The 27325-nt window shown below is 42.7% G+C and overlaps 1 protein-coding gene across 5 annotated transcripts in view; it reads left to right on the forward strand.

Annotated features, from left to right (window-relative positions):
- The window catches only part of DIP2B (disco interacting protein 2 homolog B), a 237535-nt gene extending 213624 nt beyond the window's left edge, over nucleotides 1-23911 (forward strand). For all 5 annotated transcript variants that reach the window (XM_082635172.1, XM_082635169.1, XM_082635168.1 and 2 more), the window contains 13 exons: nucleotides 2692-2815; nucleotides 4381-4502; nucleotides 5733-5844; nucleotides 8423-8532; nucleotides 9021-9151; nucleotides 10775-10943; nucleotides 11755-11925; nucleotides 12938-12999; nucleotides 13882-13939; nucleotides 14478-14552; nucleotides 16321-16498; nucleotides 18373-18496; nucleotides 20134-23911. In XM_082635172.1, the coding sequence (XP_082491298.1) occupies nucleotides 2692-2815; nucleotides 4381-4502; nucleotides 5733-5844; nucleotides 8423-8532; nucleotides 9021-9151; nucleotides 10775-10943; nucleotides 11755-11925; nucleotides 12938-12999; nucleotides 13882-13939; nucleotides 14478-14552; nucleotides 16321-16498; nucleotides 18373-18496; nucleotides 20134-20386 (1689 nt within the window). In that variant the 3' untranslated portion in view covers nucleotides 20387-23911. The remainder of the gene's footprint in view (nucleotides 1-2691; nucleotides 2816-4380; nucleotides 4503-5732; nucleotides 5845-8422; nucleotides 8533-9020; nucleotides 9152-10774; nucleotides 10944-11754; nucleotides 11926-12937; nucleotides 13000-13881; nucleotides 13940-14477; nucleotides 14553-16320; nucleotides 16499-18372; nucleotides 18497-20133) is intronic.
- Nucleotides 23912-27325: the final 3414 nt, after the last annotated feature.

A 27325-nucleotide genomic window follows, 5' to 3' on the forward strand; every position in this document is an offset into this window, starting at 1 on the left:
TCAACCACTGCGCCACCAGGGAAGCCCGAGATTTGTTTGTTTTAATGGCTGAGTCCAAAGCTGAAAGTACTGTGACCACAGCATAGAATAATATTTGTCACCAGCAGGGGGAAGACTGGAGGGCCTGGAGTCCCCTTAGGGGACTTACCCAGATGGCCCCCTTCTGACCCAGGTCCTGGATTCTGATACTCTCTCTCTCTCTCTCTCTCTCTCTCTCTCTCTCTCTCTCTCTCTCTCTCTCTCTCTCTCTCTCTCTCTCTCTCTCTCTCTCTCTCTCTCTCTCACACACACACACACACACACACCACACACATACACAGCTTTGAGAATTTATGCAGTGATAGAACCTGAGAGGAATATGCTGTGCATCTTAGTGAAAAGTCAGTTAAAAATCTCAAGAACCATTCCTCTATGGTAGAAAACTTTGGGACTTCCTTGCTCCACCTCTGCGTGAAGTGGGCTTCTCTTCAAGCCCATGGATTGATTAGGGTCCTTCCATTTCAGTAAGAAGATGTCAATCCAGCTTGTTCCCCACTCCACTCCCAAGCTTGGCTACAGTTAAACTTATGGCCTTGTCAAATCATATTTCAGATCTATTTGTTAGTGAACGTAAGTTGAAATTTGCTTCTTGCGTAGAGAAATAATATATATGGATGACTAAAGGACATGTAGTCCATCTATTGTTCTGCATATCCTAACATTTTACCTTGGATTAGCCCAGGCCACCAGAAAGCTTAGGAACCATACAACATTGTTCCCTTATGCCCAGAAAATGCTTCTTACTGAAGTTTAGTTTACTGCCGTACCAAGGACCAAAAAGAGAGCTATTGTAAGAAATGGCCTTATGAATTTAACCCTGATTTTAGCCAAAGGAATATTCCTTTTAGTGTTATAACCTTAATGTCCAACAATAGACAATTGACTAAATAAATTATGGCATATAAACATGAAATACTATGCAGTCATTGAAAATAATGTTATAGAATAGTTGATGACCCAGAAAATAGTCATAATGTGGAAGTAGGAAAAGTAGGATATAAAATTTTAATAATAACTGAGTACTTACTGAAGACCCTGTCCTGGGTGCTTTCCATTTCATAGTTCATTTTAAGGTTAGGGGAACGGAGGCATAGAGACATAAAATCATTTGCCCGAGGTCGCAGGGCCCTAAGTGGTAGGACTAGGAAATTAGCTCCTTCATTTGAACCCAAACTAGCTTCAGAGCCCACATTCTTAGCCAATGCTATACAGCCTCTGGCATAATATAGTATGATACCTTTTTTTTTTAATGTTGCATGTGAATTTATATATAATACATACTCATTTGTTAAAAACCAGGAAAATATACAGCAAAAGTTAATAGTGGTTACATCTCATATTTACTAATCTATATTTTCCAAATTTTCTATATTGAACTTGTACTACTTTATATTAATGAAATTTAAAAGTTATTTTTAAAAGAAACAGCTCAGTAAACTTGTTTTTATCATGAGTTTTCAAAAGTTAAGTTACAATAATTAAAACAGTGTGGTATTGGCACTATATAGACAAATAACAGTTTGGTTTTATCTGGTAAAGTTGAAGGTAGGCATACCCAATGACCCAGCAATTCCATTTCTAGGGCTATACCTGACCAAAACTCATATATTTATGCACCAGGATATACGTATTAGAATGAATTGTCCATCAGCAGTAGAATGGATGAATAAATTGTGGTATGTTCATGCAGTTAAATACTGTGCAGCAACAAAAACAAATGAACTATACACCTAAGCACGAGAGGCTAGATGACGCTTAATAGAATGTTGAGAGAAAGAAGCAAATCACAAAAATATATATGTACAGCACAACTCTATGAAAATCAAATATTCCATAGGTGGTAAAAATATAAAGAAAAAGAAATTAGCCACTAACATTAAAAAGTCACGATCGTGGTCCCCTAAGGAGGGAAGGAGAAGGCACCCATGGGGGTGCTTTTAAGCTGCTGGCAGTGGTCTTTTTCACATCAGGCTGGTTCTTACACAGATGCTTGTTTTATAATTTTTTATTAAGCTACACATTCATATCTTATGCACTTTCACACTCGTGTGTTATATTTTACAAAGGCACAGGGGTTCAAAAAGCCCAGCTCGGTGAAACTTGAATTGGACAATAAGGATACTTATGAAAACCCACAGGAGAAATTATTCTCAGGACCTGGAATAATTGGCCATCTTCTAATCTGCTAACCTTTGTTAATTCACTGTTAGTGTTTTTGTTTACATCTCTGCTGTTAGAATACTCAGAGCCAAACTCGTGTTTTACGCAAGTGTACTTGACCACATAGCCAGCGTCCTGACCTCACTCATACCCTCGTCCCGCTTTCATTTCTTTTATTTTCCCCTCTTCTTTTATTTCTTTATTTAAATACAGAATTGCTATGTATTTTTAAAGCTACCTTAAATAAGAGAGACTGTAAATACATACGTTTGATTTAAGTTAATGTTGTTAGTCCCTAAGTACCTTCAAACATTGAGAAAGAAAAGGAATACCACACATGTCTTTTGGTGCTTGGGGAATTTTCACTGAACTTGATAACTTGCTACAGATAATCTAGCAAGGCACAGCCTTCCATATAATGTCAAATTGGCTATGTTTGTTACTGTTTTCCTTACTGAGCATCAACCTGCTTATACTTTCTTCTATTAACAGGGAACTACTGTGTGCACGGCCAGCTGCCTTCAGCTTCATAAGCGAGCAGAGAGGATTGCGGCAGTTCTTGGTGACAAGGGACATCTAAATGCAGGAGACAACGTTGTGTTACTCTATCCACCTGGTAAGTGCTGGATTGGTAGACTGGACAAGCTCCATTGCTAGACTATAGACTCTAAGAGGACAGGAGCTCAGCGCTGTTGTACATGACCACGTGGGCTGTGGGCACAGGCTCATGCCATGGGAACAGGCCTCTCCTCTCAGAGTTGTGCAGTGTGAGGGCTCTGCCAGAACCGAGTCTGTTGTATTTACTCTTGTATTTCCACTGTCTAGCTCAGTGCCTGGCACTATGGTAAATATTGAATGAGTGAATGACAACTTCTTGACTTTTGGAAACACTCAAAAGAGACACATTTCTAGGAGTGCTCAGGAATGGGACTGTTTCACCCAGTTTTCAAAAGCATGTTGTGTGTGAACTCTGACTTCACATTCTCCACATCGTAATTGGTGCTTACTGTCCCTCAATTATTACTGCGTTCGTCTTCCACGCTCTAATTCAGCAATCTTTTTACATCAAGAGGGACTCAGGGACTTCCCTGGTGGTGCAGTGGATGGGAATCTGCCTGCCAGTGCAGGGGACACAGGTTCAATCCCTGGTCCGGGAAGATCCCACATGCCATGGAGCAACTAAGCCCGTGCACCACAACTACTGAGCCCGAGTGCCACAACTACTGAAGCCCACATGCCTAGAACCTGTGCACCACTACGAAGAGTAGCCCCTGCTTGCCACAACTAGAGAAAGCCCACGTGCAGCAACGAAGACCCAGTGCAGCCAAAAATAAAATTAAAGAAAAAGAAAAGAGGGACTCAGAATTACTTGATGAGTTTGGTGTAAATATTCAAAACTTTAGGTGAAATATTTCAGTTGTCCCTTTCTTTAGTCTTCTGCCACCTAACTCATACATCCAGCCTTCTGTGGTCTTTTATCCCTTTTACCTCATTTTACTGTGATTCTCACTTTGCTCTTTTATTTACATTGATAGTAAGATTTCTTAGAAGGTCATCTGGTAAAGGAATTCCTCCAGCCTTGTTCCTGGGAGATTGTCTTCCATCTACCAATTAATCATGGTGATGGACCACAGCATTTCCCAAGGAGGCCACCATTCGAGTCCTGATATTGCAGAGGCTTCATATCAAGTGATGCTTGCCTCCCTAAAACCTGCACCCACTGGGGAAGTGACATCTCAGGGGTCCAATTGCTGTTCACATAGCGGCCTTCTAAAGAGTAAAAGAAAGCTCAGGTGTTCCTCATCTCTCCTTTTCCCATTCTTTTATTTTCCAAGTGGAGCAGCCCTAATTTTTGCAGTTATTTCTCCTAAGTAATATCAAGTAATGATGTCAAAATACCTTCGTCAGGTATCTTTCAGGAGTTTACTTCTGACCTCCTTTCTCGTTATTTATTCTCTCTATATATTTTGTAAGTTGTTTTATATGCGTCTTTCTTTACCTTCAGTTTCTTCTAAATTTAAAAAATTTCTTCTGATAATGTCTCTGTTAAATTACGATCTAATGAACCCGTCTGGCACATGATTTAATAAACTGGTTTGGGAATAAATAAATTGGTTTTGGAAGCTCTGGCTTTTGCTTTCTCGGTGACAAACCAGGCAGCTAAGTGGCTATGTCTTGCAGGCATCGAGTTAATCGCTGCGTTCTATGGCTGCCTGTATGCCGGGTGCATACCTGTGACCGTCCGACCTCCTCATGCTCAGAACCTCACAGCCACATTGCCCACCGTCCGCATGATTGTTGATGTAAGTACCGGGTATAGCTTGCCTCGTCCTCATCTCATAAAACGCAGAGTCAGACGACTAAGGATCCTTACTCATTTTCCAGTCTAATTGAGTCAGGAAGTCAAATCTGTCTCCTGCAAACTACCTCCTTTTCCTTTATCTGATCAAAGTGACCATCCTTTTCCAGTGAAGGAATGTGGGAGAGCAGTTTTTGGTGAGATACCCAAGGAGGTATCTCAGGATTGTGTCTTTATCATGAACATTAAGGAAGTGAAGCTGTCATTAGTATTTCTCCATGAAACTTATTTTTTTCCCTCTTCTTAAAAAAGTCCTAATATTTTTTCTGCACAGTAACCAAGGTAATTTTAAATGCCAAACTGAATTCTCCCCATGTCAGGTCACTTTTTGGGGGGTTGTTCTTATAAATTCACTTGGTATAGTATTAAAGTATACTATAGTAGGAAAGTAAGATAAATCTTATTCTAATCATATCCTAATGCACTTTAAAGCAAAGAGTTACAGAGTTCCAATTTATGTAACATTTGTTTCTCTAAGAACTGCTGCTCCATCCCCAACTGGAGCCTGCAGTATAAAAGCCGCATTCACCACAGATGATTTTACTACAAAGTTCAGTTTGGCAAAATGCCCTGGTTATATTCTGCAAAGTAGGCCGGAGCAGCAGGGAGGGGAGTTTCCTTCCACTGATGCAGTTTGCGGGGTGAGGGGAGTGGGGTGAGGAAAGTGGGTCCCCATGCGTTTCCACATGCGAGTGTGTGGGAGAGCTTCTTCCTCTGAGTGCAGAGTCCCTCAAGTTCAGGGTATGTTCTAGGTCCGGTGTGTTTCACCATATTCCCTGGACTGTTGCAAACACTACCTCCTTCAAAGATGATCCTCCAACACCTCTCATTCCCTGAGTACTACGAAGTCCATGTTTTTATTTTATTATGGTCTTCATGAAATCAAGAGATCTGGGGATCCATACTGAGGTTATAACCATGGAATATCTGAGAATCACTGTTGTAAACAGTAGCTTGTGTTATGAACAAGTCCATCATTCTAATTCAGTGTTACGCATTTTTCAGGACAAACGTAAGGGGAACACTGACCTCCACTGTCCTGTGTGTATTCTTTGAAAAGCTGGTACTGCCCTGTCCCAGTAGGATGTGCGAGTTGCTTTTAGCAGCAGCCAGAGCCTATGGTACTACACGGGGCTAAGCCTTGTGGTGCTTATTTTTGTCCATTTGTTTCTAGGTCAGCAAAGCAGCCTGCATCCTCACCACACAGACCCTAATGAGGTTACTGAGGTCCCGAGAGGCAGCAGCAGCTGTGGATGTGAAAACCTGGCCAACTATCATTGACACAGGTGAAAGGGAGGTTTCTCCAGAGGCGCTGAGGGGGCAAGAACATTCACTCCCTGAGATTTCCTAGATTCTCATGCCAAAGGTGTTTACACAGCTCTTCTGTTGCAGCCCGTTCCACCTGCTAAGACAGAGGCAAAACTTAATATCCATTCAGCTTGAGTTACCAAAGGACTGGATACTGCAACGTCCAGATCCAAAGAAGCAGATCACAGTGTGCCACAGCTCTGGAAACAAAACGTGGCTTGCTGTTACTCTTGGCATCGTCAAACAGTGGTTAGGTGTTTATGCCAGATGTGACCATAGACATGTAGGGCTAGGGCTAAAAGTATGGGGAAGATCTGACCCTCGACTTCCAGATGTGATAGAGTTGGAACAGCATTGCACTAGGAGTCAGAAGACCTGGTTCTGGTTCAAGCTTCAGTCCTTATTTTCTGTATAACCTTGTCTGAGATTACCCTTTCCTAAAATACTACCTACCCTGGCCTGACTCACATATTTATTGAGAATATCAAATGCAACATAATATGAAAATACTTTGAAAACCATAAAGTGTATGAATTTTAGATAGTGTATGAATTTTAGATAGTGTTCATACTAAAGAAGGGGGTAAGACATTGGGATAGCTGGAGATGGTGGTGGAGGGGAGAGTGTGGGTTTTGGAGCTGGGCAGACAGGTGTAAATCCTCATCCTCTGCTACTCGTAACTACTTCATGGGGTCATAAAGATTAAATGACATCATGTAAAGCACCAGCATACAATCATAGTAATAACAACATCTAACTTTTTATTGAGCCCTTACAGTGTGGCAGTCATCTAACACGTATTACCTAATTTCCTCCTTCTACCAACCCTATTAGATAGGTGCCAGTTTTAGCCTCATTTTACAGATAAGAAGACTGAGGCACAGGGAGGTTAAGTAAGTAGCAGAACTGAAATTCAAACCCAGTTAGTTTGGCTCCCCTCCCGGCCCCTTAACCATTAATTTCCTCCCTGCCAGTTTTCAGTAAGTATCACGTAGTGTCCACTTCAGGGACATTTATGTGGATTTAAATGCAGGGATGGGGCATCCCTGGTGGCGCAGCGGTTGAGAGTCCACCTGCCGATGCAGGGGACACGGGTTCGTGCCCCGGTCCGGGAAGATCCCGCATGCCGCCGAGCGGCTAGGCCCGTGAGCCATGGCCGCTGAGCCTGCGCGTCTGGAGCCTGGGCTCCGCAACGGGAGAGGCCACAACAGTGAGAGGCCCACGTACCGCAAAAATAAAAATAAAAATAAATAAATAAATAAATAAATGCAGGGATGACATCTATTTATGGTTATTGTGTCCCGATGCTGAGCAATATTTTTTTACATTTGTTACTTAAGGATATAGACGAAGTCATTTATAATATGTAACACAAGTGGATTGTGTTGCTGTTAGTGATGTAGATAGATCTACTGTGGTTACTGGACTCAGTCACGTTTCAGGAAGACCTGGAATGTGGTCTGTGATACAGACAACAGAAAGGTTTCTTTAGGTACTTGAGTGGCCCTTCCCTACACAGAGGTGGGTTGAAGGTGATAGAGAAAGTCTTTGGTTTGACCAGAGATGAGTGCCCAATGATACAGAGATTGAAAAGTCAAGAGTTAGAATCGTTTCTTGATCTGGAAAGCCAAAGGAGCCACTGAGGAGGCATGGCTGGGGCCAGAGACATCCTTGATATCTTTGGATATGACATACTTATAAAGCAAATTTGAAGGGAAGGGAGAGGTTATCATAAAAGAGCAAAGGAAAATAATTCCCAATTCTAGATTATCATTCTTAAAATCAGTCATGTTACCTTGGAGAGAAACTGTCCAACTTTTAAAGCAGTCCATGATTACTGTGACATGTACTAAACTGTAAATAATGAACTTTAACTTGAAACCAGCATAACAACAAGTAAAGCTTCTTGAGTTCTCTTAAAGTGCTTTATATGAATTAACTTCCTAACAGTTCTGGGAGGGCAGGTATTATTACCACTTTAGAGATAAGGAAACAGACACAAAGAGGTTAAATAACATCAAGATGACATCATTGAGAAATGGCAGAGCTGGGATTTGAACATGGGCAGTCTGCTTCTTTAGCCTGTGTTTTCAGCTAGTATGTTGTATTACCCCTCACTAATCGTCTAGGAAATACATCTGCCTGATGTAGTTTCCTTGTTTATATTGTCTGTTGGTGCCCTCAACCCGAGCCCTCCTCCAGGAGTGACATATGTGAGCCGGTTGGTTAAATACGAGAAGCCTCAGCTTTAGCAAATCCCAGAAGCTAAGTGTGGCCATAGCAAAGCCACAGAAGACCAGTTGAAGAGCAATGATTTTTGAGTTCCAACGTGTCTGATTTTTTTTTAATGTTATTGAAGTGTAGTTGATTTACAATGTTGTGTTTAATCTCTGCTGTACAGCACAGTGACTCAGTTATACATATATATATATTCTTTTTCACATTCTTTTCCATTATGGTTTATCAGAGGATATTGAATACAGTTCCCTGTGCTATACAGTAGGATCTTGTTGTCGACGTGTCTGATTGACCTCGGGTTTTTTCTTTTCCTTGCAGACGATTTACCCAGGAAAAGGTTACCTCAGCTGTACAAACCACCCACTCCTGAGATGCTGGCGTACCTTGATTTTAGTGTCTCCACAACTGGCATGCTTACGGGAGTGAAGGTAAAGTAGTCGGGATATGTTTACTCTCTCACTGAATGCTGGTAAAGTGCCAGGTCTGCAAAAAATAGAGATGACCACTGCCCCAGGGCCTTCAGATGGAGAGGCCAGCTGGTTGTATCAGAGACCAGTAGGCAGAGGATCAAGGGCCACTGCTATATTTAAATAAAAGCATTGGCTCTTCCGGAATAAGTTATCCCAAGGAATTTGTGTTATGAAGTGTTCTGAACCTAGCATAGAAGCTAACATAACACGAGTTAGTTCAAGCCAGTATGAAGTCATAGATTCGTATTTCATAAAACTCAATATTGAGAAATTAACAGATAGACTTACCCTTCAGTTAGACTTAGATTAGGCTTTTTGAAGCAATGAAAAATATCCATCATTTTGAGGAGTTGGAGGGAATGGAAGCTTCTCAAAACTCTCATTAGAGCTGCTTTTCTGCCTGTGGGATGCCAGTTCCATCCTGTTCCATGTTCCTTACCTTCCAGATGTCCCACTCTGCGGTCAATGCTCTCTGTAGAGCCATCAAGCTCCAGTGTGAGTTGTATTCCTCTCGGCAGATCGCCATCTGCCTTGACCCTTACTGTGGACTTGGCTTTGCACTCTGGTGTCTCTGCAGGTAGGCATGGAAAAGCAAAGAAACAGAATGCATGGGAATATCTTTGGGTCTGTGACCATCTCATCCTTCCATTTGCTCCCTTAATTTGGTAAAGTTTCCATAAAATGCTGATGTTTTCCAGAATTTGTGCATCTAATGTATCTTCGATGTTTGTCTGGTTTTGTTTGTATTCCCTCTTTCTATTAGTTTTATGCCTCAGACAAAAGGGCAGTGATCTTACTACCTCTTCTGTGCTCCATCCTGTCATCCTCATTTTAGAAGCAGAGCCAAGTAGAAGGATGACACTTGGGTGAAGTGTCGTACTGTGTCAGCCAGAATGCACCCCCTAGGCTTGGCAGGAAGGAATGTAATGAGATGGGTGACAGCATATGGCTGGAAAGTAGCACATTGCCCACATTGTTCCTTGTGGGATAGCAGATCCCAACTCCTTCTACTCTCCTCCCAGAGGACCTCATCTCAGCCTGCATTTTCGCCTCCTTGATAGGCATCTTCATGAATGCTTCACAGGTGGCCTCAACTCAACATCTTCCTTCTGTGTCCCCATTCTTAGGATGGGGTCGTCCACCCAGGGGCCCATGCTAGGAACTTGGGCTTTATCTTCGACTCTGTATCTTTATGTCACACTTCCAATTAAATGTCAGATACTTTGGCTCCATTATTCTTAAACCTATCTCTACATAAGAATCACCTAGGGGTCTATGAAAAAACAAAATTAATGGGGCTTCCCTAGACATACTAACCTAGATCTCCAGAGGTGGAGACCACAATTCCAGTATTTTTTTTTTAATACAGGATTCCTGGGCTTCTAGTTATCCTGGTCTATATTCAAGGTTTAGGAAGTTGAGGATTCATGGCTGGAGATTGTACATACGATATAGGACTCTGACATTCCTTTCCTTTTTATCCTGGGTGCACTGTCAGGGTTCAAGCCCTCATCCTCTCTCACCTGGATTATTGCAGCCTCTCCTAACTGTCTCTCAGCCTTCAGTGACTCGTGTCTCCAATACCCCCTCCGTGTAACTAGCTTTACCCCAACTTCAAGCTATAGTGACAGCCTGCTGGGTAAATTCTAAACTCCTTCATATAATAACAGATCAATGATTTCACAGTTTGGCCCTGACCCTTCTGGCTTCACTTCTCACCACTCCCCAGGCATTCTATGCTTTAGTATTTCACTCTGGAATCCTCTTTCTGACAACCTTACACACACCATGTAATTTTATATCGCCGTGCCTTTGCATATGCTCTTCCTCTGCCTGGAATGCCCTCACCAGCTTCCCCATTTTTCCAGCCACTGTCAAATTCCTACTCATTCTTCAAGCCCGAGCTCAACTGTCACCAACTCAGTGAAACACCTGCCGCCCCTTGCGTTCCCAGTTTGAATGACTTGCTCGTCATTCTGTGATCTTGATGGCCTTTATTCACATCTCAGTTACCACCTTCCACAGTCTGCTTTATGCTGTAGTTATTGTATCTTGTGAGTTGCATAGGAACAAGGCTGATTCTTAGACCTTTATATCTAATATGACCCAACCCTGTCCTTCATGCTCAGTAAATATTTGCTGAATTGATGGTGTTCTAGGATGAATTGATAATGTCAGCTCTTGCTTTTTTTCATTGCAGTGTCTATTCAGGTCACCAGTCCATCTTAATTCCTCCTATGGAGTTGGAAAACAACCTTTTCCTCTGGCTCTCCACAGTCAACCAGTACAAAATAAGAGACACTTTCTGCTCCTATTCAGTAATGGAGCTCTGCACCAAGGGGCTTGGAAACCAAGTGGAGGTGCTGAAGGTAAGAAGCAGCTGTAACCAGGAGACAGTCCTGAGAGAAATGGGCCAGGCGTGATGATAACCTACCTTGGGCTGGCCAGACATATCTGCCTGCTTTTTTTCTAGGCAAACAGGTGTTTGTAAACCTCAGGAAGTTTATCTCTTTCACTTTCTAATTTAATGCACTCTTTCAGAGTTTAATCTGATTCTTACATTGTGGAGAAGAAGGTAAAACTAGTTAGGAGGCTGAATAGAAATGACTTTATGTGAAGATGAACCGAAACTGTGACCTCCAAGAGGATTTTTCCCAATAGAATTTGCAGCCTGAGAATCTCAGAGATTGGCGACTGCCCCAGAGATAAGGTCGCTCATTCATGAGTGTATCCAAAGATCATATGTCTAACTGGCATATGAGAGTCAAAAAACTGAATTTTCTTTAGTAGAGAAATGTGACCTTAAGAATGAAAAAAAGAGATAAGAGGTTAGATATCTATGTTGCTAGATTTGTTTTTCTCTCAGTCCCATCTCTGCATTTGAATTAGAGAGAAATCTAAGGTACAGAAATGAAGAGGGATTAAAACTATATTGCTGAAAACCTAAGATTTTTAGGTGAAAGAGGAAAGAAATAGAGAATGAGCAGATTGACCAGTGGGTAATGACTTTAGTGGAATTCCTTGGCATTTTCTGAAAAGGCATATCTTTTCTCTGGGTGTCTGAGGTGAGAACACATAGTTCCTTGGCTTTTCCTGACCAAAGAGATAGAGCAGTGGCCCTGCTTATTCAGCACTTCTGTGATCCTGCTGACCTCAGCTCCCTTGCGTGGTGTCTTACAGACCAGGGGAATCAACCTCTCCTGCATCCGGACGTGTGTGGTGGTGGCTGAGGAGCGGCCCCGCATTGCTCTCCAGCAGTCCTTCTCCAAGCTCTTCAAGGACATCGGTCTGTCCCCTCGGGCTGTCAGCACCACTTTTGGATCAAGAGTCAATGTAGCGATATGTTTGCAGGTGACTATCATGAAATCTTGCTTGTGTGGGGGGCTCAGAGCACAGGCTACCACTTAGTTGCTATAGGCCTCTGGGCTTTTTATTTGGACTTCACTGTACCTTATTTTGCCCATCTGTAGAATGAACATGGTAGCATCGTCCTTCACAGGGTCGTTCTGTAGAACCACTGAGTTTCTAGGTGCCAAGCACTTGGAGCCGTGCCGGGCAATTGAGCTCTAATGTAAATGTTTACTCTAAGTAGTGGTTTTATGGTCCAAGACGATGAGTCAAGAAGATTTCTGAGTCCTATTTGAATTTTATTTATATGTTACCCTTTGTTTTCTGTCTCCTCCATCTTTTTCGCCTTTTTTTTTTTTTTTTTTTGCAAAAGAAGTACAAATAAGCCTGCATTCTTTTCTCCAGCCAGATGGCAATTTTGCCATGTTATCTTGGTGGGTAAATAACAGAAAAGAGGCTGAAATAACAGAAAAGAACTGAGTCTGATTTTATGTAGCTTGGAAACTCGTAAGGCAAATACAGACATGGACAAGAGTGAGAGTCAAAGAAGGTGGCGTAAATGGGTGGATACTTTCAGGTCCTCTGTGTCTGTGGTCGGATGACTTTGGAGCAGCATCATGACGCTTTAACTTTGGAGCCCGTTGTGGGCCCCTTGCTGCCAGCTTGGGCCAGTGCTGGTTTTGAGAGTCCCATGGATGCTGGTCTGTCTCATCCCTGCCTTGAGTCCAGGGGTGAGGACCCTCCTCAGCCTGGTAACCTTTCAGTGCTGCTTCGGCCCCCAGCCTACTCTACTTTCCTGGGGGAGGAAAGGAAAGAAAGGTGAGAAGAAAGCTGGGCCAGGAGTCTCTTTCGTTGTCGCCCTGCCTCATCTGGTTGAAGACAGGGTGAGCGTTCAAAACAGAGTTTGGATTTTTCATGTATGTGACTAAATTATCTATTTCTTGATGTGAAAATGTAAAATATGGAAATACCATTCAGTTAATTTTAGATAAACAATACATTTATTTTTCTTTAGGGAACCTCAGGGCCTGATCCCACTACTGTGTATGTAGATCTGAAATCATTAAGACATGACAGGTACAGTAGATTGGTTATGCTTACTTTCTGTTAGCGTTCCTAAGCGTGAAAAGTTCTGAGCCTCGAGAAAGTCAGCTCTCCCCACTCCTTCCTTTTGTTGGTGTCTGCCCGGGGGATGGAAGAAGGGAAGAAATTCATTTTCATTATTAATACCTAATAAGGTTTACATTTATAAGAAGAAAGCTTTAATTCTCACAGTTGCTGCACTGTTCTTTAATATTAAAATGTAACACTGGTATTTTGTAACATTTGACATAAATTACACTAAAATGGATAGACTCTTTGCTCTGGAAGTTTAAAAATAACTGAGACAGACAGAATAAATGAGGCAGAGGAGGGTTTTTGAAACAACACTTTATCTGAGCCCCAGGAGTAAAAGCCTTCCTCCTCATCAGCTCACAGGTGGATTGTACCTATGCCCCAAGAGGAGTTCCTGGCAGAGGGCTCTGGGACCTTTTCCTGAGTCCCACTGACTTGGGCTGTGTTCACGGTGTGGCCCGTGGCAGTGACCCAGGCTGCACAGGTAGAGCGTTTCTAGTGCTGTGATTTTCAGCCTGGGGTGAGTTTGTCCTCCAAAGGACATTTGACAGTGTCTGGAGACATATGTATTGTCACAACAAGGGGATGCTACTGACACCTAGTGGGTAGAGGCCTGGGATGTTGCTAAACATCCTACAGTGCACAGGATATAGTGCCTCACAAAGAATTATAACAAAATATCTGACTCAAAACGTCAGTAATGCTGAGTTTGAGAAACTCTGCTCTGATGTGAGGAGAGACAGATTAGAGGTTTGGGGAGGCAGTGTATATAGCTGTGGTAGATGCGGTGCAGTCATTTTTTTTTTTTAAGGCTCTTATGTTGAAAATATTGTTTTTCTGCAGGGTTCGTCTTGTGGAACGGGGTGCCCCGCAGAGTTTGCTCCTCTCAGAGTCTGGAAAGGTAATTTGTTCTGTTAACCATTGGGAAGGTGGTCTGTGTATAGAAGTAGTTAGTTTTTGTTTTTTGTGGGGTGTTTTTTTGTGTTTTTTTTTGTTTTTGGCTGTGTTGGGTTTTCGTTGCTACACGCGGGCTTTCTCTAGTTGTGGTGAGCGGGGGGCTACTCTTCATTCCATTGTGTGGGCTTCAGTAGTTGTGGCATGGGCTCTAAAGCGCAGGCTCAGTAGTTGTGGCGCACGGGCTTAGTTGCCCTGAGGCATGGCATATGGGATCTTCCCGGACCAGGGCTCAAACCCATGTCCCCTGCATCGGCAGGTGGATTCTTAACCACTGCGTCACCAGGGAAGTCCCCCCGGTTTATTTTTGAGGTTGAATCTTGTTATACCTCTGTCTCCACTGAGCACGATCCCATGAGCGCCGTCTCAGCTCCTGCCTTTGTACACTCCCTCACCTCACTGGAGATGGGGGCGGGGAACTGCATTTCCTAGAGGTCATTAGATTTAATTGAACCCCGTCTTTGTGTTTTCTCTTTGATTCTTAGATTTTACCTGGAGTGAAAGTAGTTATTGTTAATCCAGAGACCAAAGGGCCTGTTGGAGACTCTCACCTGGGAGAGGTATGTATAATTTTCCCCTTTACTCTGAAAAGTCAGCAGTGAAAGACTTTAGGGTTCATATTTTAGAAGTCAGGAAACTGTGGATATAGCTTTTCCCTCATGGTGAATTTTCGAGAGTTTTCATCTTTCTCTGTAAGGCTCAAAACTGAAATGAACAGAGGGGAAATTGAGGCCAGGATGGAGTGAAGATTTAGGCACCCAAACTAGAACTAGTCCCAGGTTGGTCCACTGACATACCCTTAGCTGAAAAGGAAAATGGGCAAATCCCACCTGTTCCCACCTATTAAGGAGTGGAACTAAAAGGAGCCACAAATTTTAAATTTTGTAAATTTATACAAATTTTATATTTTATTCCAAAATGTATCCATTTTGTATTAGTATAAAAATATTTAAGACTAAATTTTTCTTCCCCCAAATCTCTGAGAGACACTGATATCTCATTTCATAGCTCACTGGGAGCAATGTTGTGGGTGCACGAGGCAGATGACCCGGGCTCTGCCAGTTACCAGCTTCTTGTGATTGGGCAAGTTACTTAACCTCTCTGGTCCTCAGCTTCCTCAACCATAAGTAATAATGGCAGCCACCTAGTAGAACTGTGTGACAGTTAAATGCATTAATACCTGTATCTGTCATATATTTGGAACAGTGCCTGTCACACAGTGAATACTAGTTTTGTTACCATCGTCGGCTGTTGCTGTGTTTACATTGTAAATTCAAATAGCCTGTAGTATTTTCCTACGGTCTTTGTAACTTAGTTTCAGAGCACAGAAATGATCCCTTGATGCATTTGTGAGACTCTGAAAGAGGCTGAGAAATGAGCCAGGGAGGGCTTCCCTGGTGGCTCAGTGGTTAAGAATTCACCTGCCAATGTAGGGGACATGGGTTCGAGCCCTGGTCCGGGAAGATCCCACATGCCGCGGAGCAACTACACCCGTACGCCACAACTACTGAGCCTGCGCTCTAGAGCCCGTGAGCCACAACTGCTGAGCCCACGTGCCACAGCTACTGAAGCACGTGCACCTAGAGCCCATGCTCCTCAACAAGAAAAGCCACAGCAATGAGAAGCCCGTGCACCGCAACAAAGAGTAGCCCCTGCTCGCTGCAACTAGAGAAAGCCCGTGCACGGCAACGAAGACCCAACGCAGCCAAAGATAAATAAATAAATTTATTTGTTTTTTAAAAAAAGAAAGAAAGAAAGAAATGAGCCAGGGAGGCAATGTAGCCTCAAGGTTAAGAGCACGGCCTCTGTGGCCACCCAGGCTTGGGTCTGGGTTTCCTAGTTTCTGCATCTTAGGCAAGTTACTTAACTGCTTTTTTTTTTCATCTGTAAAATGGGAATAACAGTAGTACAAACTGTATTGTCATGTCATATATGTCAGGATTGATGGAGGTAAGGCATATAATACTGTTCAGCACATGGTAAACACTTGATAACTGACAGCTGCCTTTATTGTTGCAGCTGTGTTGTTACTATAAAAATGAGGTTAAAAAACCAAAATAGGGACTTCCCTGGTGGTCCAGTGGGTAAGACTCCGTGCTCCCTATGCAGGGGGCCCGGGTTCGATCCCTGGTCAGGGATCCCACATGCTGTAACTAAGATCCCATCCCAACTAAGAGTCCGCATGCCGCAACTAAAACATCCCACAGCTAAGACCCGGTGCAGCCAAAATTAATTAATTAATTAATTAATTAATTAAGCCAAAATCATTTGTCTCAGAGAACTGAACTGATTCTGGCGAAATGTGACCAGTGCTTTTTCTTGTTGTAGATTTGGGTGAACAGTCCCCATACAGCCAGTGGCTATTACACCATCTATGACAGTGAGACTCTTCAAGCTGACCATTTCAACACCCGCCTCAGCTTTGGGGATCCTGCTCAGACCCTCTGGGCTCGAACAGGATACCTGGGTTTTGTCCGCCGGACCGAGCTCACAGCAGCCACCGGAGGTATCTTCACCAGCTCCTCACCCCCGTCCTGCTGCACTTTGTAGCCCCTAGCACGGGCTGGCCTTCTGCAGCCTGCCTTTGGATGTGGAGTGTGTGTATTGAATTATTCCCTTCTCCGAATCTTGAACCCATACATGAATTTGTATTCATTTGAAGTAAGACTTTGCCCTCACAGAGGACCCAGGAAGTAAGCACTGGGGCCCCGTGTCAGCATCCCTGCACTGTGGGTTGGCTCGGCCAGGCAATCGTAGAGATGTGCCTGGTGATGGGTAGATGCCTCTGGCAGGACTCGGCCCTCAGCAAGCTCCTGGGACAGGTATCCCATCTTTAGGCCCTTGCTCCTAAGCGAGCCTTGAGAGCGGGAGGCAGTGCAGAGGAGCCAGCCTGCCCAAGTTCTCTGTCCCTTCGGCGGCTCACGTTGGACAGGAGCCTGCTTGGCAGGGCTCTCGTGTAAGCAGCCCCCAGTCATCCTCTGCCCACTGGGCAGTCACAGTGAAGCCGTGACTTCAACCTTCCTGACGGCATGAATGGCCACTTTAAGTTACCCGGCACTGACTGCATCATACACACCCAGAACTGACACAGATCACTCACTGGACTGGAACAGCTGGAACCGAGTCAAGTCATTTCTCCTTCGCCCCTTGCATCTGTTCCCCACTGACCAGCTCCAGAGTGTCTCCATATTTCACGGGGAAGTAGAATAACATGCTGGTGGTGAGGGAAGCATCCCTAGCCAGGTGCCTTGGTTTTGAAGCCTACCTCTGTCATTTGCTGTATGACCTTGAGCACTCACTCAACCTCTCAGTTTCCTACCTGGAAAATGGGAGTGATAATGTTTCCTGCCTTGTGGAAATGATGTGAGATTAAATGACATAATGCCTTCAGGTGCCTGGGACAGTGACTGGCACACAGAAAACACTCGATAGTCATTAGCTACTCTTTCTGTTGTTTTTGTTACTACGGTCTTCAGCTCTTGTGTGATGGGACTCTGCTGGCCTTCCTCATCCTTCTCTCTCCAACAGCTCCTAGCAGTTTGTTTTGCTAAATTTTTCAGAAATCCTCCTTTTCCTGAAAATACAACATTCTGTAGACCTAGCTAAATCATCTCTCTTCTTTTCAGTATCTGTATAGACATAAACCATGTAGCCTTGTGTATGCAGTGTGTGCATAAAATCTTTAAAAAAAGATTACGTCCTGCTGGATTACAAGCCTATTAATAACCAGGACTGGTGTCTCTGTGGAGTCCTTGAAGATGTCTAGAAACAATGACATATGTTCACTTCTTTTCCATCTCAAATCCTCTCCCCTCCTCCCCTCCCCAGCCATCATCTGGCTAATTCCTATTTATCCTTAAAAGCTCAGCATGGCTTCAGCTTTTCCCTTTCTGAACCCTTGAGCTGAGCTCGGGGAGGGGGCCCCTAGTGCACACTCGGGTCGCTGGGCTGACCTCATCCCACCTGATGTCCATCCACAGGACATCTGTTGTGTGTGTGTTTCCCCCACTAGACAGTAAGTATCTTCAGAGCAGGAATCGTGTTATGTCATCTTTGTCTCCCCAGCGCTAGGCACAATTCCTGGCACGTGGTAAAAATAATAATGACAATAGCTAATGTTCTCAGCACTTACAGTGTACCAGGCATCATATTAACTCCCTTATATGAATTTAGTCCTCACAGCAGCCATTTATTATTACCCCTGCCTCACAGAGGGGAAGCTGGACTCAGAGATTTAAGTTAACTGCTCCACGTTACAGAGCTGGTGAGTGGTGGCACCAGGTGACGTGGCAGATAGTCTGGACCCTGTGCTCTTAACTCCAACGGTGTAGTACACTCGGTGCGTCTGATGAACCAGGTTCCTCTTTCTCTCCCCGTCAGAGCGTCACGATGCCTTGTACGTGGTGGGAGCTCTGGACGAGACACTGGAACTGCGAGGCCTGCGGTACCACCCCATCGACATCGAGACCTCGGTGTCTCGGATCCACAGGAGCATGGCCGAATGGTAAATCCCCTGCACAGCATAGGTTCCCCATCAGCTGCGGTGCCAGTTAAAGTTTCTCTGTAGTCAGCCGTCTGTAGCAGACCACCTACGGCTGTGGAACTCCAGGGGAGCCAGAAAATACACGGACTGATCCTTGTCTGGCAGTGTGCCGTCTGCTTAGACAGGCTCCGTGGACTCGCGGTGGGGCTGGGTCCTTTTTAATGGTAGGCGCTTACCGTTGGAAGGGACCTAACTGATCATCCGCCTCTAGAAAGTCGGTAGAGGGTGGTGGGAAGAACCATGGCTTTCAGGTCAAAAGACCCAGCTGGAAGGCCCAGCGCGCCCAGCGCTCCCGGCGCTCCCGGCGCTCCCAAGGAAAAAGGCTGCTTTCCTCATCTGAAAATGCCTCCGCTGCTCCTTCCTGACTATCAGGAGGATCAAGTGAGCATGTACTTTGTAAACCATCAAATGGTAAGCAGATGAGAAGGATTGTTATTATTATCTGGTCCAGTTTCCCTCTTAATGCGGGAATTCCCCCTACATTATCCCTGACAAAGGATCATCTGACCTCACGTTGACTAAAAATTTCTTAAAATTAAAACTCTGTAGTCTTTACCTATTTGCTTTCATCGTGGATTCTTAACAGTACAGAATCCATCCAGTTTCTTTTTATACGTGTTTTAAGTCAGTGTGTCCTTCTCAGGTTTTTGTGTTTTTTTTCATGCAAAGTAGCCACAGTTCTTTTAATGGTTTGTTCATGCTTTCCAGATGCTTCTTTGTCTTGCTTTTGTCAGAGTCTCTCCTCTGAACAGACCTGAACAATGCCCATGAGGTGTAAGAACAACACAGAGAAGTTGGGCTCCATGGTTACCCCCTAATTTTAACCATTTGACTTTTGATGCTACCAGATATTGTGTACACTTTTCTTAAGGACTGAATCTGTTTTTTAAAGCAGTTCAACACTGCACAACACAAGTCAGGACATACCTTCTAACCCAGCAACCCCACTGAATGTAAGGCAACTTTCTACCTTATAGCACAATAGGAGAGAGCGTGTATGGGGCACTGAGTTCAGATGAGGCCAGGCCAACTCACTTCCTGTTTGGTGTTATAATATAGATAATAATCTTAGTCAAAGCTCTTGTGTTGCAAATATCAAGAATTCTCTTCAAAACAACTTAAGCAAAAGAGAGTTCATGGACAGAATACCTGGTTATCTCAGAGGTTCCTAGAAATCTCTGACCAGCTCTGGACCTCAAGAAAGGTAGAAACAAGGAACGGGAAGGCCATCAGGAACCACCGTCTGTCTTCTCACTTTCTAGAGCCATGTGGGCATCCACTTCATTCTTTCTCTCCTCCCTGAAGAGCCATTCTCTGTACTTCTCTGCACACCTGCTACCCCAGAACGTTCCAGTCCATGTGTCCTCAGTTCAGGTGACCAGCTAACAACTTTCATTCCCACTTCCGAACTCCCAAGAGATTTTAAATGGCTCAGCTAATCAGCTGTGATCATAGGGGCAAGGTCATGTATTAAAGACGTGGCTGAGAGCCTTCTGATTGGATCCAAGCGAAAAGGCAGTTCTCAGGGAAAATGGGGATAAGTCTTGGGCAGACGCTGTAAAAGATGACATGTTAACTGAATGTCGTTGAAATTTCAGTGCCGTGTTCACGTGGACCAACTTGCTCGTGGTGGTTGTGGAACTGTGTGGCTCTGAACAGGAGGCCCTAGATCTGGTTCCTTTAGTGACAAATGTGGTCCTGGAGGAGCATTACCTCATCGTGGGCGTCGTAGTTGTGGTGGACCCAGGCGTTATCCCCATCAACTCCAGAGGAGAGAAGCAGAGGATGCACCTCCGTGACAGCTTCCTCGCTGACCAGCTGGACCCCATCTATGTGGCATATAACATGTAACCAGCCTTGTGGGGATTGCAGGGGCCATCCTGCAAAACCACAGGACCAAAGACCCGTGACTAGGAGGAAGCTTTCATCTGGTGTGAAATAAGCTGAGATGGCTACATCATATCCTTCATCTCATCCTGTGGGATTCTGCAATCACGTGACACACAGGAAAGGGGAATTCTGTGGTAGCAAATGAAAAAAATATTAACAGTCTATTAGTCATGAGCTTTGACGTAGTGTGAGCAGCACGTTACTAAAGCAATTACATCCATGTTGCAATTTTTCATCTGTTGTATATAGTTGTATTTTTATCTAATGCTGTTTTAGAATTTTGTAAGGGAGTTTAATGAATTCACATGAAGGGGGTAGTCTGAGTTACACAGTTCCCCGCTCTGTACTGTATTTTGCCATTTTACCATAGTTAGACATTCTGCAGGTTTTGTTAACACGGAACTACTTGGCTTACTTTCAGTTGACCCATAAGCAAATCAGATAACCCACTGAATATGAGAATTACTTTATATATATAAAATTCTTGATGGTAAAACATTTTGACCAGTGTTTTAAACATGTAAATAAGAATACACATAATTCAGCTAAAAATTGAAGAATTGGCTTGTATAGTTGTAACAACTAAAGTAGAAACATTTCTACTTTGAGAGAATCTCAGTATTCTCTGGATGCAGTGTAATTGAATAGGTGACTAAAAAGTGCAAATTGTTTGCAGGTTTTGCTGCACATTGTACTGTGTCTCTGTTGGCTGGTGTATTTTATAAACTGAAGCTGCCTATGTTTGTTTTTTAAGCTTGCATTCCCAGAATCAGCTTAAGCTTTTAAGAACTCAGCCTGTTTCTACAAACTGAATAATCTCAGTTGAAAAATCAAAATGTTGGAAAAGCTAAGATTCATTAGATCCCACCCAACTCTAAGGAACCGGAATAACTCACTCTGGCCCCCAGTGTTGAAACCGTCTTTCATGTTTAGAATGACTGCATAAGAATTTAGAATTTCCTCTTTTCCAGGCCCATTGTATACTGTGTCAGCAGTTATACATCTAGCTTTTCTTTTCTGAGAACTGAAGAGCATCCTCTGTTCTTCAGTTCACAAGGGCGGGGATTTTAAGAACAAGAGCAATAGGCTGGGAAGGCAGTGGGATCAATAGTCACGCGAAGGCATAAGGCCTCGTAACTGCATGTCTCAGAACTGACCGATTTGGGTTGCCAAAATAGCCAGGCTTATGCTGAAATAGGGGAAGTCTGATGTATGCAAGAAACTCTTTTGAAATAACTGTGGTGCCCAGGCCAAGCGGACAGAGCCTGGGACTGAGTTTGGCCTCTGGCTCGGTTTCCTTTCTTTGGTCTGATACTTCACATATTTGAATATAGTTGAATTTTATTATTTTTTTCTTACAGAAATATTTTTTAAAATTAAAAAAAAAACTCAAAGTGAACAGAGTTAACTTGTTAAATCAGAATGGTTCTCTTTGACCCACTCTGGTCTATTGTGTAAATATTTATTTAGACTATTTTAATAATACATATTATTTACCCCACTGTAACATCATGTAAACTAAATATGTTTTTAAACAATTTTTTAGACTTGTAATTACCCTGAAAATAAGGTTTATAATGCAAAGACCAGACCCTTCGCCACAGCAGCACTCCTGGGGGGCTGCCCTTACAAAGTCTCTTGACTCAAAGCCACTTTATTGACTCCCTTTTACATAATCCTCTTTTCCTCCCAACTCATTCTCCACAGAGGGAAGACCTCAAGACATTTTCCAGTTCCAGATCTCTTTTTCAACATTTTGGATGACGTTAACTTACACATGATGGGAGAGGTTCTAGGATGTACAGGAAAAAAGCACTTGCATTGGGGTAAGAAATCCAGTGACTAGCAGAGAAAACAGCCTGCTTATTTGGAAAATAATTTTCTTAAGACAGTTTTTAATGATTCACTAATCAAAGCAAAGGACCCTGAGGATCTTCTATCTCCGTAATCCACAAGTTCTAAGAAAAAGATATAAGGCAGAGTCTATCCTATGGGTTGCTTTCATAATTCTTATTACACAAGTTAGGGTGTCTGCTAGAAATATACTGTGAGCCACATCTGTCATTTTAAAATTTCTAGTAACCACATTTTAAAAAGTAAAAAGAAACAGGTGAAATTGATTTTAATATATTATTTGGCACAATATATCAAAAATACTATCATTTCAACGTGGGATCAATATAAAAAATTATTAATGAGATATTTTACTTTCTTTTTTTCATATTATATCTTTGAAATCCAGTGTGTATTAAGCACATCTCAATTCGGACTAGCCATATTTCAAGTTTTCAGTAGCCACACATGGCTGTTGGCTACCATACTGGACAGTGCAGATTATACTCATTCCTTCAAATAAAATATTCCATTAATCTCATGGTATGGCCAACTCCCAGTTATTTAGGGGCTGATTATCTAGTTTTGTAGTTCCTCAGGCCTCTGATTTATTGTTATTTTTTTTGGTTTCTGCCTTGTGGCTGCTTCATTTATCTTTTGCCTATCCCCCAAAGCCAGAATAAGCTGGTGGAGGAAAGAAAACTAAGATGCTAAGATGTGTCTTTGGGAAACTTCACCAGTAACTCTGGTAAAGTATCCTCTGGAAGGGGAAGAGAGTCAGTCATTAGTTTAGAGGTGTTTGTGGGATCATCTACAGATCTAATGCCTAGTCTGTTGCAGACTTGGTAAGAAAACTTTCTCTTGGTGACACAACGCTCTTAGTCTTTCCACATTAAGTAGAACCTTTGTGGTAGAACTGACTCTTAAGAGAGGCCCCAAAGGCTATTATTAATAGAAACAGCCTTGCCAAAACTTGGGAACACATTGTGTCTGGGTTTTTATGCCTGTGGGGAGTGTGGGGGGTGGGGGCAGGGGGACTAAAGAATAGCAAGCCCTCATTTCAGATAAGAGAAACCTATTCATCTGAAAGTTTTTGAATCTCTTTCTGCCTCTCAGCAGAAGTAACGAGGTAGATCAGGAAGGGGCTGCCTCAGAACAAATGCCATCTCCTGCATCAGTGAGACCTTGGGAATGACCAGCATGCTAATGGGCATCAGTGAATCCACACTCTTTATTTCCTTTCTGCCTCATAAAGGGCCCCTGCTTCCCCAGTACCAGGTCCTCCTGAAGTTGTGCTGCCTCAGGCTGTTTAGGGACCATTGCCTGTCTATTGGTCATAGGAGTGTCTCCTTAACTTTAGTCCCTGGGCAATGCTTGCTTAATGCTTTTGTTGAATCAACAAAGGGCCCGAGGCCTTAGGCTTTTGTGTTAAGGTCTGTGCCCCAGGCATGGTGCTCAATATCTTGGCCAAATAAATTACTTTCCTTGAATATCCAGGAATCTTTAGACTGAAGCAATGAGGAGTTATCACCTCACCCTCAAACTCCAACATGATCTATGCCTTAGAGTTGTTTTTGTTGTCTGCTTTCGTGTAAAAACGAGTATTTGGAGCAAGCTGCAGTCCTCCAAATACACAATAGGCCTTTTCTTTATCATTCATTCAACATTTCTGGTTTAGGTATATGTAGATGGGCCATGTTATTTGTCCAGAGGAAGAGAGTGTAAAGATATAATTTTTTAGTCCTAAATGCTGTTTTGTTTATTTTTTGTCAAGATATTTACCAGTGTCAGATTCAAACTATAGTACTGTGTAATTATGTATAAAGTTTTTTTTTATTTATTTGAAATTAGACTAGATATACATTTTTAAATTTAACATCTGGCTGGACAGTGTTCTATTAACTCATTGAATGTGTTTCCTTTGTCTTGTGTTAATAAATATTGATGCCTGATTATGTTTAATGCTTCACACATTGGGAGAATTCATAAATTGGAATTAATAAATTTTAAATTTAACTTCAGATGGTAAGACCCAAAGATACCTGGAGAGGTCTAAGGAAAATGAACACGGAGATCCGAAGTAATAGCAAATCAGTTCTATAAAAGGAGGCCAGATTGAGGAACAGTAGAGAGTCATTTTGAAAACTAATAAGCCTTTTGTCCAGACCAATTATAACTTAGTTTTCCTCCTACCCCTGTAGCATTTGGTAGTTTTAAACTATTGATCATACATGTTATTATTTTTTTTAAATCTGTAATTGGCCTGGGTTTCAGCTTTTCTAAGGTAATAACCTCATTTGCTCTCCCATTTCCTGGTTTCAAGAAACTTGATGGGAGTTTTTATCAAATTGAGCATATTCTCAGACACTGAAACTGGTCCTTGAATTACAGTCCAAGCTATTCAGGCAGCTGAGAACTTTTTTTTAACTTAATACATATTTATTGAGTGCCTACCCACTAGGCACAAGTCACTGTGATGACAACTGAAGCTAGAGAGAGAGAAACTCAAGTCACTGCCCTCAAGAAGATACAGGAAAACAATACGCTATATTAAGGGTTACGAGTAGAGGTGGACTGTGGGAGCAGGTAGGATAGGCACCCAATCCAATGATGAGGGAGGATAATGAGGAATTCGGGCTGGAGGAGGTAACATCTGAACTGAGTTTTGAAGGATGAGCTAGCCAAATAAAGGCAGCAAGTGGGGAGGCAGAGTTGCATATTCTGGAAACTGCAATTTATTATTAGGATATAGGGTTTAAAGGGAGAAAAGTAAAAGATAACTATCTGTGGAGGTCTGAGCCAAGGACAGATCACTAAGGGCTTTAATGTGTCAAGGTAAGAATTTTGGACTTTTATCCAGAAGGCCGAAGAGAGCCAGTGAGGTGTTTATAGCAAGGAAATAACATGCTCACATTTGCAACATAGAAGATTATTCTGGTAGTCATGTAGAAAATGGATTCGTGCAGGTAGGGAAAGAAAGGTAAAACCTGGGACAGGGAGATCAGTTGAGAGGCCTTTGCAGAAACTGCAGTGATAAAGCAAAGCACTTTAACCAACGCAGTGACAGTATGGAGACCAGAGACAATGCATGTAAACTTGGGAGAGAGTAAGATCTCAATCGCTGAACATTCAGGATAAGGAAGGAGGAATCCAAAATAACTTGTAGATTTCTGACTTCAGGAGTTAGGTAGATGTGGAGTCATTTACCAAGATAGGGAAAAAAGAGGAGGAATAGATTTGGGAAAGAAGATGCTGTGTTCCATTTTGGTCACATTCATTTGAGGTGCCGTGGAGGTCCAACAGGCTGCTAAATATTTAGGTCTCTGCCTCAGGAGAGCTCTGGCCCAGAAATACACATTTGGGAGACATTCTTTTAAAAGCGGTAGTTGAAGCCATGGAATGGATGATAGTGCCAAGAAAGATCATGTAGAGTGAGAAAAGTCCCAATGACGGAGCCGTAGGGAACACGAGCATTCAAAGCCTGAGGGAGGAAGAAGAATCCACAAAAGGGAGAAGGAATGACTGGATAGATAGCTTGGGCATAGAAATCGAAGGACTAGTTTTAAAGAGGAGGGAGTGCCCAGCAGTGCCGGAGGCTACAATGAAGCTGAGAAAACAGGGACTGGCTAGCGTCTGTGGTATCTGGCAACCAGGGAGTCACTGGTATCCTTGGTCAGCAGAAGCAGTGGCAGTTATGGGGGCAGGAGGCAGAAGACTGGTTCCGGAGAGGTGTGATGGGAAGTGTGACCGAACAGAGGCTACTCTTTTTAGAAGCTGTATCTACACATAGAAAGGAAAGAGATGGGATAGTAGTTAAACAAGGGATGTAGAATTGAGGGAGACTTTTTTTTTTTTTTTTTTTTTTTTTTTTTTGCGGTATGCGGGCCTCTCACTGTTGTGGCCTCCCCCGTTGCGGAGCACAGGCTCCGGATGCGCAGGCCCAGCGGCCATGGCTCACGGGCCCAGCCGCTCCGCGGCATATGGGATCCTCCCAGACCGGGGCACGAACCCGTATCCCCTGCATCGGCAGGCGGACTCTCAACCACTGCGCCACCAGGGAGGCCCCAAGGGAGACTTTTTTTTAAGACGGAAGAAATAAAATATTCCTGAGTAGAGGGAAAGTTTCCAAATAAAGCAATGAGGGATAATGGACAAAACAAGTTCACTGAGAAAGCAGGAGGGGTGGGGATCCAGAGAACAGGTGGAACGATTAGCCTTTGAGGGGAGGAAGCACATTTTTTCAAATAAAACTGGGAAAAGGCAAGATCCTGATAGTAGGAAGTTAGTAGAGGCCTACTGATGACCTCCTTCACTTCTCTGAACCTCCATTCTCAGTCTACAGAGATGAATATTCATTTCTGAGATAATCTCTAAAATAAATATGATAGAACTGACAAAAAATAACATGGAATCAGCAAATAATAGGAATTCCTAAGAAGCAGATGTAAGAGGGAAATTTACATGAAACTCATAGAAACAAAGACTAAAAATAGTTGTATTCAACTAAAAAAAGAAAAAAGGGCCCTCTACAAAAGTAGAAGGAAGGAAATAATGAAAAGAAAGGCAGAAATTAATAAATACAAAATAAAGGAAATGTAAAAGCTTCAACAAAACCAGAAGCTGATTTCTTAAAAATAACCTAATCTCTAGTAAAACTTGTGTATGCACATGCACACACACACAAAAAAAAAAACTAGTAGGAAACACAAAGGAGAATATAACTACAGCTACAGTATTTTTTTAATCTTGAGGGATTATTATAATATTGCAGTAAATTTGAATTTTAAATGAAACATAATTTTCTAGAAACTATGCGATTTGAAAATTTCACTCAAGAAGTAGAAAAATCTTATTTTTACCAAACCCACAAGGAACAGGTAATCCTTTTTTCATATATAAAATAAAAAGCCACCCAATTCATCGTACAAAGTTAGTATAACCTTGATGCCGAAATCAGAATAAGGCAGTGTTTTAAAATTCTAAATAATCTCACTTGTGAAAAGATGCAAAATTATAAAATCTAGCTGTTTGGTTATCTGCTACGTAGTACACTGCCCCAACTTGGTG

This window comes from Mesoplodon mirus (genome assembly GCF_964341445.2).
Source record: "Mesoplodon mirus genome assembly, chromosome: 11".
NCBI classification, from domain to species: Eukaryota; Metazoa; Chordata; class Mammalia; order Artiodactyla; family Ziphiidae; genus Mesoplodon; species Mesoplodon mirus.